At 40.6% G+C, this 14,893-nt stretch overlaps 1 protein-coding gene across 1 annotated transcript in view; it reads left to right on the top strand.

Moving 5' to 3' along the window:
- Positions 1-14,893, top strand: part of LOC139718247 (RNA-binding protein Nova-1-like) — a 112,190-nt gene that overhangs the window by 14,196 nt on the left and 83,101 nt on the right. Inside the window, exon 2 of the mRNA XM_071629729.1 lies at positions 12,294-12,434. Coding sequence (XP_071485830.1) covers positions 12,294-12,434 — 141 coding nt within the window. The remainder of the gene's footprint in view (positions 1-12,293; positions 12,435-14,893) is intronic.

The raw sequence follows: 14,893 nt of genomic DNA, 5'->3' as shown, positions 1-14,893 counted from the left end.
AGCGATCCAGTCCTCCCTCCGAGTAAGGAACGCACCGTGGATCAGCAGTGAGCTGAGTCCGAAGAGTCTCTAAAGAGCTAACGATGAAGACATACATATTCCTGCTTGTTCAATTACTGAAATGTGACATCAAGTGTTTGTCTGCGTTTGCAGTTTGGGCTGCAAGTACCGCCACGGCGCCTGAACATGTGTCCCCTCCATACAGTGGAGTGGGAGCCTGGCAAGCTCATCGCATCAGACGCTCGCATTTACGCGGTGTCTTTTCTCTGCAAATCATGGCCGTGCATATTTAATTATGAAACGGGGTTGGCATCTTGACGAGGATGGGATTTGGAACAGCGCGAGTTGCAAGATGCTGACTGGGGGATCACAGCTACAACATACACGGTAGCCTTATCCCAAAGAGAGTACCCCCTCTGGAGTCAAACTTGTGCATTGCTTATCAAATGCACATACAAATGTGTGCATTGGTATATGAAACTAGCATAATTTTCACAATTTAGTTAGAGTTCAGAACAAAGGCATCAGCCAGGGTTCCGAAAACAAGATGTGAAAGTATAAGTGCGATGAGATTGGCAATGTAATCATAATCTGGAAGCGAGGCTAGTGACTTTGAGCAGAGTTGAGTCACAAACTGCATCCTGCGCAAGCAGCGCAGCATCTGGGGGAATGTGACGAGCCTCATGTGTGATTTCTGCAATCACAAAATTGCGTTCGAATTGCCTCTCTTTGCCTCCTCATTGCCTCTCTGTCATTACCAGCGCTCGACAATACTGCACTGTCACGACTGCACATGTGGAAAGATGGGAAATTGTTCAGCGGGGACGTAATCACATCATTTGTGGTTGGGTGAGGATGGAAACAATTATGAGCTCAATCAAGCAAATTGGCAAGTGATGTGATCTCCTAATATGAAAACTGAATATGGCTTGCAAGATCATGTCTGCATTGAATTGTAATTTCAAACTTAAGAAGTTACCAGTCCTAGAGCTTTTACCTTTACCATAAATCAACTTTCATTTTGTATAAATGTTGTTAGATCAATCAAAAGCAAGCTAATTTTATAATTATACAAGTAGTTCTCCATGGAGGTGATTCTTAAAATATGAAGGCTTCATCCGTTATAACTCATAAGTGTTAACACCTATAGTATAACCAGAAATACTGGTGAATCATATACTTACACAAGTCTGCAAGAATGTTAGCAAGTTCTTAATTTTTGACCAACTTACAGTAGTCATTGCTAGCTTTTTGCATAGCTTTTTGATGTCACTTATGCACTCTACAATAGGCTTGAAGGTCAGCATCGTACAGTCTCATAAACGTGTCTGCACCTGATCTCAATTGAGATAAGTCATGGCAAATAATAGTGAGCTAGATGGGAAGCTAGAATATTTTCCTTTTCTGTTTTTGTTATTGTTCCAAAAGCAATCTTTTCATTGCCCTCTGTAAAATTCAAGGTGCATCAGTAATCATTATCTCACCCTCGGTCTCTCTCTCTCTTTTTCTTTCCATCTCTCCCTTCTTTCTCTCATTAATCCATATAATCCTTGCCCCACGATCCTCCAGTGACTGGCCCCCAGTGCTTCCTGCCTTCGTAGATTTTCCACACTCTTCTTCGCCATTTGTGAGTTGTGTGTCTCTCGGGCGAGCCGGAAGCCTGGTGTCCGCCGTGCGACCACGCTGGGAGCGTGGCAAGCCTCCCCCGGGCCACGCTTGCACCCATACTGGGGGGCAGATTTTGCCAAATTGAATAAGTGCTCTCCCACGCCCGTGCCAGTCACCTCCCTGGGAGGGTAGGGAGGCGCTTGAGGTGTAGTCATAGAGAAGGTGTAACGAGTGAGTAGGAGGGAATGGGGTTGAAACAAGTTACAATTGCTGTCTTCCTTTATCAATTCTGTTTCTTTATGTAATTCGTTTTATCATTATTGGCTCTTTACAAAGGTCACTGTCTGGCAAGTGGTGACAATTGCCTGCGTGGAGGGGAAAGTAACACAGAAGTGTCAGTTGTTTTATGGCTACTGCATATATCTGAAACCCTGATTGCCACTGGTGTCCTGGATTCTTGGATGATTTTTTTTTTTTTTTCCGGTGCGAAGAAGCACTCATTCTTTGAGAGGGTTAATGAAAAGTTGCCCCCGTGTGTGCAATTAATATCCCCTCTACCCTCTTCGCCCTTCTGTACGAGCAGCCAGTCAGGCGTAGGAGCATTAGCCAGCGGTCCTTGGCCAGGGACTGTGAGCATCTCATAAAATGAAAGTCACTTGGGGAAGGCAAAGTTGTGGAGAAACGAGGGCACTGCCATAAGATGCTGGCAGAGAATCAGTGACTTCAGGAGGAAGGTTGGTCATGATCTTATAATACCCAAGTGTGGCAGCTCTGTTTTTTTTTTTTTTTTTTTAATTTATATCCTGTTCTGCTTGCCATGCTTGATTGCCCTTGGCCTTGCGTTATTACCCAGACCTCCACAGTGGCGGCGCTTTCAGCCATATTAATGAAAAAAAAAAAAGTTTCGCAAATTAATCATACCAGGGAAGCGTTGCCCATGAAGATCGCAATAATTGATGTTCATTTTCTTGAAATATTGATTATGATTTAAAGGCAGACCCCCAGATTTCCTCAATCTGTGGCAGTGATTTTAATTAGGAATGAAAGCGGAGTTATTTATGCAGACGATTGATGAACAATGGTGTTGACTCTGGGAGACGCCAGATGAGCTCCGTGCATGACTCATGAATAAGGAATACTCTGTGTCCGTCCCAGCCAGCGATGAGCTTGTATCACGGGGAGCTCCTGTATGGACGATGGATTGGACTTGTATATACAGTGTAAAGAGTCAGATAACAAAGATGTGTTAGTAATGTGGCAGGATTGCTATCTTGAAGGAGGCATCATTCATTAGAAAGTTTAAATAAGAAACAAAATAGTTGCTATCCTGTTGTTCATAATGCATCACTCATCCAAATTTGCTGAAGGATCATTTATGTTTAATGAAGCCATGCAACGCTTCAAAAGGGTTTTTTCCTGTTTTTGTGAATAGAACATACATTGAATTAAAAAATGCACATGTACAAAAATAATACCCCCAATATACCCATTTTCACATGAGATTTGTAATGTGCTCACATTTCATGATTTGATTAGCAGCAAAGAAGGCACTGACTGTAAAAGCCTCTTACAAATTGATGATCGAATATGTAAGATGATGCAGAGTGACTGAATATCCGGCAAAAAATTTCTTTCAAAGTAGCGAATGAGCTCTTGGTGGAAATTCTTTTGTGCGCTTTTCTGCAGTGGAAGTCCATGCTATACTTGTAGCACATGCGTGAAACAGCCTGCCAGACATTGGTAGTATACTGACCCTCACTTTTCAACCGGGAGTTGTTACCTGTGATGCCTTTCACACTACACTTGTACAGCATCATCCAGTAGTGTCCAGGGACACTCTGGAGTTTACCCAGAGTAAAGTTAGCACTGCTTCTGTTCTCATCAGGTGGGTGTTCATCAGCTCGAGCTTGAAGAGTAGCCCGCTATTTCTGATCCAAAGAATTAGCCCAATCAGAAAATAGCCCATTAATTTTGCAATGAAGACCGAAATATCGTGCTATTCTGATTGGAAAACAAACCACTGAAATTTTTGGACTTATTTGCAGCATAGCCAGCTAATTTGCAAAATAGCGCACTTATCTTAACTAATCTTCATCAGCTCGAGCTTAAACATCGGCACTGCATGTGTTGTGCACCACGTAGGCAGTCAGGTCAGAGCAGGGAGATGCACCTCCCTGGTCGGAGTTTGTTCACACCGGTACCGTTCGTTAAAGTGCGCATGCGCCAGCATCAAGCTAATAAACGTGAAGACGCGATTGCACATTTCAGCTGACTTCGGGCTTATTTCTCTGATCCCCCATAAGCACGCTATTCTTTAAGCTCGAGCTGATGAAGACCCACCTATTGGTTTTCTGAAAAGTGGGCTAGCCCTACCTGTAGTATGGGACTGTCTAGTACTACATGCCATGCTAAGAGAGACCGTATGAACAGATACATATTATAGGAGAGCTACAAAAACAGGTTGCACTGCGACCAATCTGAGGCAGGACGATCATGAATACTCAGTGCCACAAACATGATCACATGACATCAAACCATATTTTGCATTAAAGCAAAACCACTCTGGTGTCATGAATATTCACGAAGCCTTGATAGTCCAGGGATAATGAAAGCATGTGAAATGATTATCGATTTTTTTTTTTCAAGGCCCTCGTTGCATCGATAGTCCTAAGAATGCAAATGAGAAAAGGGGCGAAGGATAGTGTGAGGTTAAGGATGATACGGGACAAAGGAACCGAGTAAGTGAGAAAAGTGCTGTAAAAATGTTTTGCAGAATTTAGTCTCATGTGTGATGTTTGCATCTCTGGGTCAAGTGTACTGTAAAAGTGGAAATTTTCGCGGTGTTGAAATTTTCGCGCATTTGGCGCAACCAGAAACTAGCGCGAAAATAAAAGCATGCGAATATTTTTGTTTGCCATAATGTTCCTGTGCGTGATGTCTTGATTCCGCGGAATTAAAAACACGCGAAACTCTTCTCACCCGGCCAAGCGCGAAAAATTAGTCGCGCGAAAATATCCACTTTTACAGTAGGCCCTAAGTCCATTGCTCTCCCTCTTCCTTACCCCTTCCCCTCAACTGCAGGCTGATTCTGGCTCCATCTGGCATTCTCAGATGGGAATGATTGCCAGCAAGACTTTCTTCTCAGCTACCATCTACAACATGGCCTTTTTCCAGTCTGTAGGTCATTTTTTTTTTTTTTATCGCTTGTCCCTTTCTCTGTGCTGTCAAATCAGAATATAATGATACATTATACTGTATATCAAGCAATTGAATGCAAATGCCTGTCAGTCTTTTGTCTCATGGGAGTTCTAAAGAGCAGCTTTTGTGTGTGCATTTGAAAATAATATTCCCGTCCGCACATTCGCCATTGTTGCCCGCATAAATCCATCATATTCCAGGGCGCAACTAATGTCTGAAACTCATCAAATTTCAGAAATACCATCATGCTTGCTGCAAAATGGACCCCTTATTGCACAAACCTGATCATTGAATGAACCTCAGTGGAGGTAAACCTACACAAGCCTTGAGGTTGCTATGGTTACCCTCTAGGTGATGATCCTGCCCTTATAGTACTGGCACATAAAATTTGAATACATTATATATGAATAGTATAATAGGTGTACTCATTAACCCGTTGAGGACGAGTCCCGAGTATACTCGGGCCAGTGTCTATGGGAAATGTGTGTTGTAGAAAAATCAGCTGGTCCTCAACAGGTTAAGAATACATTCTTTCTATGGATAGGTATCTCTGTATAGGCTTTCATCTCTTGTGGGTATAAATGTAATTGTGTTTTATTACAAATGTAAGTGTGAGATACAAATCTCAAGATTTATGCCTGTTTGGACATAGAAATCACTCTGAATAAGATTTAATAAGAAAAAAAAAGATAAATATCAGTTGCTGGGCAGTGTTTTCCTTTTTCTATATTTTTTTTTTTTTTGTGTGTGTGATTTTGACCACCATTCTTAATAGTTCACTTCAATATGTGCATATAGATTTGATGCACAGGAAAATGTTATTTTTCAGTCTTTTTCAGGCAGGCCCTTTGGCATAATGATTAATGGGATGGTTTATAGCAATTAATTACAGTCATCTTGTAATCATGTAATGTATAGCTGCATGGTGATTGGTTCCTTTACCTTTAGCTAAAAGCAAGTTAGTACTGAACTCTTGCCCACACTATTATAGTTTATCTGTATGATTTTGTGTGTTTTGGGAGGGATGACATAACTTCAAGCTTTAAAAAAATCATTGTGCTACAAATCAGACTGTAAAATAATTACATGTATATCATCTTTAGTATTCTGCAGTCTCTATGCAGGTATAACTTAGGGATTTATTTAACGCACTGTTCAGTAGTGCTATTAGTATCTTTTGTAGAATTTATTTTTGCACCTGCTAGAAAATATCTCTATTTATTTAAATAATACATTTTTTGTGTTGGGCTTTCTACAGAAGAGGATCTGATTTTTTTTTTTTTAATTTGAATGGACTTACTATTGTGTTGTTTTGTTGACTTTTCATAGTTTAGAATGTAACAATAGTGGCGTGTTGTGTAGTAGCTAGTGTTATGTGTTTTCCAAACTCTTGGGTGTAAAAAAAAAGAAAGAAAGTTGGAGCTTATCTGGTACTAGCAGTGATATTATCAATACACTATGTTCAAGACCAAGTAGAATTCTCCCTGTCAAAGCAAATCAATGCTGAAGTCAACAGTGAATTGAGCAGTACACCCACCCCTCTGTCTCCCCCTCTCTCTCTAACCACCCCCCCCCCCCCAACCACCACCACCACCAATGCCTGTCACTACTAAGCTGATGCTTTTAAACCCAGATACAGGAAAATGGTGACTAAATATTACCCTTATTAATTCTAAAGTTGGTCTATCCAGGGTATAATTGGGTCAAAGGTAATTCAGTCTTGGGGCTCCTCACCAAGGATATTTCAGAGCTCCGGTGAGACATGGCCATTGACACTGCTAAGTCCCTGTTTTAGCAACACTCCTTGAATACCAGCTCCCCAATCCTCTTACATGGGGGACTGTTCCGCTTGGTGCCCATTGTGGTACTGGCAGCGCAGGCACTGCATGGCAGGACCAGAGGGGGAGGAGGTGTATTGATTTGTTGGCTCGGTCCCATTGTTCTCCCATTCCAGTGGTTTACTGGACTCTGAATGGCTCAGGTCTTTGACTTCACAAAAGGATTATCAATACCAGTTAGGGTTCTGTCCACAGTGGTGAATGGGCGCGAATGGCTATAGCTGCGGTTTTTCTTGGCAGGGTCTGTTCCAAACTGGTGTGGAGGGCTCGCGGCACAATAGGTGCACTAAGGTGTGGGTGACCGCTTATGCTTGAAGAGTGCGAGGATGAATGGTGTAAATAGTGGCATTATGCAATAACTGCCCAGTTCCGGCTTTGTCCTATTGAAGAATCAGTGTTTCACAACACAAGATGATCCAGGCGGCTAAATGCCAGCAAGTTATAGCAGAAGATTCAAATAACACATAGGATTTTCTCTGTGGTTCTTTCTGTTGGAGGAGTGTACATCCTGTAGAATAGGTTCAACAAGCACTCACATTGTGTTTCATCAACTTTTACAACAAGGGTATATAAATTGCTTCCCAGAGTTACATGTATGGTATGTCTTCTTACAAGGCATGATTGGCCTGCATCATAAGAAGTCCAGTGTTTCAGTAAACCAGCCATCAGTTTATAGATAATATTGTACATGTAGGCCTACTGTATTTGTGTGTTGGTATTATTCCTGTGTTTGTGCCACTCCACTTTATACTAATCAGGGAAAAATATTATTTATCATGCAGGGAGCTCGCTAATGTGCTCTGAGCATGAGTACTCTGCGACACATGACACATTAAGTCTTCCCCTTGATTTCATAAACACACATGCACAGATTTCAGGCACAACGCTATAAGGAGTGATGAGCGGTGTAGTGAGTTGGGGTTTTTTTGGTGTTAAGTAGCGCTCAAATACCAGCGTCTGAGGACGGAGATGCCGAATTTGTCAGCACATGGCATGGATCATGTTGCAAATTTACAGCGAGCGAAGACATCTGAAGACCTACAGAGGGAGTGAAATTCAGGGGGCGTGATGCAAGGATAAATAATCAAGGGCTCCAGTTACCCATTTCCCTACCAGCTTTCTACAAGAGTGCCCCCCCCCCCCAAAAAAAAAAAAAAAAAAAAAAAAAGATGCTGCTGCTCTGCCCATGGAATGGTCCCATTCTTGCCAAGTATAAACAGCACACTGAAACAATCAGCTACATTCCTATTTTCAAAGGTCACTGTAAAGAGGTACAGTTAAAGAAGAAAAAGAAGAAGAGAAGGGGGGCGGGGGAATCCGTAGCTTGAGCCTTACTGCTCCATTAGATTGATGTTAAACAAAATCTAAAAAGAAATTCATCTGGAAGTGGAATAAAACTCCTCTTCTTTGCAATCCCTCTTCAGCAACTCTCCCTCTTTTTTTTTTTCTCTGATATTCGCAGTGACCTCAGCAGTCCTGCGCACAAAGGATAACTAAATATGAGTGAAATTCTTCAAGAATACCAGGGCCAGAGAGCGTGTGCTCACAACAAAGGGCACATGCCAGAGTCGTTCCAGAGTTACTTCCAACATACGTGGTGGTGGAGGGTTGGTGTTCTCCATTTTCATAGGCAATCTCGCCCCGCTATCTGTGCCTAAAAGCACGGGGGAGCGGAGAAGGGCATTGCTCAGATTCTTCTTGATACCTAATCTGTAAGCTTGCAACTGCACAGAGGTGTGTGGTAGGCAAGTTGACGCACTCGGTAAAAAAAGACGATGATGCATTTTTGTTGTGCCAGTGGATAAACTTATCTCGTAGGGCTTAGTGTACAGTACCTCATATCTGGGTTTATCAATGACAAAAAAAGAAGACACATTATGATATTAATTGAAGTATCACTTGTGCTCACTACTATTATTACCTTGTTTTCAATCGTATTTTCTATACTGTTATTATTGTTGTTACTGTCGTTATTCATAGTACGGAGTATTATTGTGCTATTGTTTTGATAATTTATTGATTTTAAATGTTGTTAATAACTTTTCTCATCATTATTAATCTCAGTATCTTTTTCAAAATTTGTCAACTTATTTAAAGTCCAGCCAATATTTTATAATGAGGGCCTAAAGTAGAAATCATGTTGGCAGACTGGTATATAAACTGAATAAACTTCATGAGGATAAGACCTATAAAGAGACCAGAAATATAAAGAGAAGAAAACAAAGTTACCTTGTATCAAAATTCTGATCATTTTATTTATTTATTTTATTTTATTTTTTTTTTTTGGGGGGGGGGGTCTGTGACCTCACCCTGTAGCTTCACACCAGTCAAATGCAGTTCATATCTCTTAACAGTTTACACCAAAATATTTGTTTGTTTTGTAGGGACGATGAATATTCAGACATGTGCAGTAGCCTACATAGTAATACTAGTGAGAGAAGATAAGAAATCATGGAAAAGGTTGAAGGCTGGGATGTGCTCTGTTACTTTGCCAATTGTTGCTGTTGTCATCCACTACAGTATGCAGTGTTCCTTACAGGACAAGTTCACCTTTATAGACATGTGGGTTGAGTGAATGCAGCAATATTAGTAGAACACATCAGTGAGAGTTTGAGGAAAATCGGACAATCCGTTCAAAAGTTATGAATTTTTGAAGTTTCTGCTCAGTCACGGCTGGATGAAAAGACTAAGTAAGCTTGTGATGTCAAATGAGTATTACGATATAAAGAAAGAATAAAGAAAATTCAACATATTTCCATTTTTCTCGCATAACAAAAGAACACTCGACTTTTCTCTTTCAGAAGGCAGGGAGAATAATATTACCTTTAACATACGTCAGTAGCAAGTCGAAGAAATGTGCACTTTATACAAAAAGTAAAGTGTTGTGAAATTCTCTTTTTATTTTCCTTATAATATATACAGCTGTAGTTGTATGCATGTGACATCATACATTGTAGTAGTCTTCTCATCCAGCAGTGACTGCGCAGATACTTAAAATATTCATAACTTTTGAACGGAATGCCTGATTTTCCTCAAACTTTCACTGATGTGTTCTACTAATATTGCTGCATTCTCTCAATCCTAATGTATATGAAGGTGGACTTGTCCTTTAAAGGCAAAACATAGTTCTCAGCAGGGCTCAAAATTCATCTTCTACTGTTGGGAATTTGCTTGCCATTCATTCAAAGGGTCTACTAAGAAACTAGGATCATGCCTGACACAAGTTGTCAGGATAATGAATTATTTTTGAATAATTTGAGATTAACAAAAATGTAAAATGATTTAGATAGGTTTGCGTACCTGACTTTTATTATTGAAGAGTCCTCCCCCTTTAGTAGTTGGTAGGTAAATGGTAGTGAATGTGATGATCAGTTGTGCCCTTGCAATCGTATTTCCCAACGAGCTGCAAGCGATTTACTCTCGTGCGGAAGATCGATGGCCCAATTTGCTGATTATCGTTAATCAATTATGAAACATCACACAGCAACCATGATCGGATATATTCTCAGACTTCAATACTGTCAGTGTACTATTTTTAACCAATATTTCACATTTTTATCTTAACCCAACTGAAATCTTGTTAAATCACAGCACTATTTCACTCGTTTCTTATGCATACAATGCATGCGTCCATTTCAGAGTAAAAATTGACAGTTTCTGCAGGCATATGGGAACTACATGTGTTACTTTAAAGGACAAGTTCACCTTCATAAACATAAGGATTGACAGAATGTAGCAATATTAGTAGAACACATCATTGAAAGTTTGAGGAAAATCAGACAATCCGTTCAAAAGTTATGAATTTTTGAAGTTTTTGTGCAGTACCCGCTGGATGAGAAGACTACTGCAGTGTATGAATAACTTAGATGTCACATGCGTACAACAATATAAGGAAAATATAAAGAGAATTTCACAAAATTCCATCTGTTGAAAAAAGTATACATCCCCCTGACTCGTTACCGACAAATGTTATGGGTAATATTATTCCCCCTGCCTTTAGAAAGAGGCAAGTCAAGTGCTCTTTTATTATGCGAAAAAAGTGAAAATATGTTGAATTTTCTTTTACATTTTCTTTATACTGTTGTACGCATATGACTCATAAGCTGTAGTAGTCTCCTCATCCAGCGGTTCCAACACAAAAATTTAAAAAATTCATAACTTTTGCATCGATTGTCCAATTTTCCTCAAACTTTCACTGATGTGTTCTACTAATATTGTTGCATTTTCTCAGTCCTTAAATTTATGAAGGTGAACTTGTCCTTTAATTAGGCTTAAAATAGTAGAGACACATGCTATTTTTTTGCTGCATTTTGAGAGTACCTGCTTTCAAAACTTTGTATCATCAGCCAAGCAGTTGTATCTACATAGATAAATAGTTCTGACAGTAAATCAACAGTTACTTGCATGTACTGGATATAATATAAGGCAGACTACCACACTGGCATTTCTTGTGCAGAGAGCAATATACAGTACATTGTAAGCATAGACACCTCTGACATTCCATAATGCTCGGAAAAGGCTTCCATGTAAATGGATGTCCAAGTGCTAGATAAATGTAACTGCATTTTAGTATGATGCAAATGGACCAAGTGTATAAAAATAACGCCATTAGGGGTTGAAGTCAGCGAGTGTATCATGTGACACCTACTCTGCATTAGACAACAGGGCATCCATCTTTTCAGTGCAACCCAGAGCAGTACAGTCACATGCTAGTAACACTGGCCACTACAGTTGCATTCGCGCACACCCAAAATTAGTGCTTTTAAAAGACTTGATTTTGCGATGCAAGGCAAAAACCATAATTCTTTTGTATATATTTAACAATATGTAACATTGATTATACTGATTAACATTTTTACATTAGTTGTTTCTATCCCTAACTCACCTTTTAGAAGTATTTTGAAGCACTAAAGCTAGGTTTTTGTTTCATCTGCAAATGATAAATAATACCTTGAGTTGAACCAAACTGTGCATGCCTGAAATCTGCCAAAATCTCCCTTGTGTTTCTTGATGTCGTGATGTGTGTTTTGAATGTTACAGGGTAGAAAATACTGAGATTATTTGCTCTACTGCTCAGGCACCTGCAGTTCAAATGATCTCCTTATTTTTCAAATAATTCTAAAATAGTTGCAAGCTTTTCTGCAATTTGGAGCATTATGCTGGCCATGCTTTTTACACTAGTGAGATTTTTATGTCCACACTGACAAAAATCTGAAGGTATGGATCACGACACAAATCTCATGAGTGTGAATGGCAATACCGTTCTCTCCCCTGTGTCTTGTCCCTCCCCCATTCCCATGTTGGTGATGTTGATGATGCTAGCAACTGACAAGTTGTCTCCCAGGCAAGTGCAAAAATATCATAATATGATAACATGTTTACTTTATGAGTGTCAAGCCCTCTAACTCTTCCAGTGTATGATGGAGCTGTCATGTTTCCTCTTCCTTCTCTCTCATTCCCTCTCTGTCCATTCTTTCTTTCTGTCATTCATTTGTATTTAATGGATGTAGGGGGGGGGGGCAGCAAAGAGACTCCTCATTACAATTGTTCCAGTTTTGTATTCCATCATTTTGTCTTTCTACTTTGATATTCAATAACGTGCTCTCTATTACCTCTTCTCTTGTCTTCCGATCGATTCTTGTCTGACAGAGGAAAAATACATCCTGAAGATGCTAGTACCCAGCACTGCAGCAGGTTCCATTATCGGCAAAGGTGGTCAGACCATTGCCCAGTTGCAGCGAGACACAGGCACGAACGTGAAACTCTCAAAGGCCAACGACTTCTACCCAGGTTTGTCTCTTTCTTTCTTTTTTCATATTTTTCCCTCTTTGTACCTTCTTAAAGGGAAACAAAATGAAACTCCAGTGCTCATTTTCCAACAACTTAGCTTCTAGAGCTGAGTAGACCTACTAAAAGAGAAGGAAAAGCATCAGCCAAGACACACATTGTAAGGATGGTGGTTGGACTGCGGTGTAATCTAGCCTGTGATCCATCATCAACAATGTGCTGAGGCAGGGAGGATATGTTTTGAACTGTTTCTGTTCAAATCAACTTCGGATGATGGAATTGTAGAGAGAACGAGGAAGATGATGGGGGGGGGGGGGGGGCTGGTATGGAAGAGAATCCTGTCTTTTCTTCTATCTCCTAAAATGAGGCAGAAGAGGAAAAGGGGTAGGATTTTTATGGATGCCCTGAGTGAAAGATTGTTTGTATTCGTCCCAAACAAAAACGGAGATAATTCATGAAAGTGTTTATCTTGTCAGTGCATTAGACTGCGCAGCATCAGCAGTCTAGATTCGCTCTCCTGCCCTCTGTCTCCTTGCCCGCAACCTGGCAACTGAGGCTCTCGCAGGCCGAGGAGGGAAGGGTGGCGCATCAAGCAAATGTAGAGCAGCGGAGCAGATCTTCCCTTTCAAAGTGGCTTGATTTCTCCGAGGGAGATGGGGCTCCTCGGTAACTTGGGGGGGGGGGGGGGAGTACAATATCTGAGGTTCTCTCAAGAGGAGTTTGAGTTGCCATGGAAACTGAATGGGGAAGGTATCATAAATCATAGCTGAGCTGCTTTATTTCTGGAGTATCTAGTCATGGACGTGGGCTTTTTTTTTTTTTCCTGGGGGGGGGGGGGGGTTATGAGGGGTACATTAGTGGGGATGTGTGTGCACTTACTGTCCAACAGAGCTGGCGTGCTGCATCTGACACTTTCTGCAGGGTTGTCTTTGGCGGTCTCTGTCAATGAATAATCTGTTTGTGTTCTCGTGCAATATGAGAGCATTGTCATGCATCTCTGTAAATTGTCCCAGGCAAATATAGCATTCCTCATAAGTGAAAGTTTGCTTGCACACTAAGTGACAGTAATGGATACCTTTAGAGGAACTCGTACAAGTGTTTTTCCGGTAATATTTTGTGCACTAGATAGTCAATATATTCTGTTTATGGCAATGTATTCAGGGCCTACCCACTAGCTGCCACAAATAAAAGTGTCAGTGATTATCTGATATGTTATGAACCTGTAGGCCCTCCTCAGACTGAGGAAATTATTTGAACAATAAGTATTGAGTAACGTGATCATTGACAATCACAACATGGATATCAAGGACCTGTATAAGAATCATAGACAAAAAATTGGGGGAGAGGGGGTAGACTGGCAGAAATCAACCCAAAACAGGTGACTTTCGTGCCAAAAGGATGAGTTATTCACAAAAGGAATAGGCCTGTGATAATTGAGGACTGCCAATCATAGATGATGTTATCGGTATGCTGATGATTCATTTTGTTTCTTAGGTAGGACTACATGGGTTTTTTTTTTTCAGTACTGCTGATCTGTCCATACAAATGCCCACTTCAATTCAGTTTGTCTCCATTTAGTCTTTTCAATACAAAAACAGTACACAAAATGACCAGTTGAAATGAAAGAATGGGCTTTGGGGCCAAGTTAAAAGAATAAATTAGTTATGAATTTAATCAATTCAAAATCTGCAGTAACCACAGGCTTGTATTTGTTGTCAAGATATTTCATATGTGTTGTTGTTATTGCTGTTGAATGCTCATCACGATGGAAGTTATTGTCACCGCCCCTCCCTTCACCCTCCCCCATCACTCGGAGTGACTGACAGGCCTGGCGTAATCTCATTTCCAGCAGAACTCTCGCAACCCGGCTTGTCGTACGTCCCTATCAAACAGCACCCTGCCACTAGAACACGGGAGTACGTATGTCATCAGTTACTCAGACCGTAACTAACGCAGCATCGGCAGACGTTAATTTGGAGCTTCTCTGCGAGCTCACTGTGCTTTGAACCGCTTTTTCATGAGCTCTCGTACGCACCATCACACTCAAATGGATCGTTTGTTAATACTGTCATCCCCAACATATCAATTGAAAGTGCAGCTCTTTGCCATTCAAACTCATGATCAACAGCACGCACCCGTTGAAAATCACGAGCACCATGCATTAAGTTTGCCAAATTGAAAAGCAGGATGTTATAAATGTTGATGATGTCCTGACTTAACTTTTACCTGTGTTTCCATGTTAGTCATTCCAAAGCTTCCAACCATTTGCTTTTGAGGCATTTGCATTTTTCTGTGGCTAAGTACACCTCTTTAAGAGTCTGACTTGTGTATGGTATTCTAATAATTTCAACAGTATGTCAACCAAAATGTTTGATGTGGGTACCTACCTCAGTAACTTCATCTATGAGATGACACAACCTCTAATTTGCATTTCAAAAATCATCCTGACTCAAGTTTGGTAA

Source organism: Diadema antillarum, unplaced genomic scaffold, assembly GCF_040938485.1.
Source record: "Diadema antillarum isolate AM-2024a unplaced genomic scaffold, OU_Dant_1.0 scf00000091, whole genome shotgun sequence".
NCBI lineage: Eukaryota > Metazoa > Echinodermata > Echinoidea > Diadematoida > Diadematidae > Diadema > Diadema antillarum.
The sequence above is the reverse complement of the archived record's forward strand: the minus strand, read 5'-3'. Positions and strand labels throughout refer to the sequence as shown.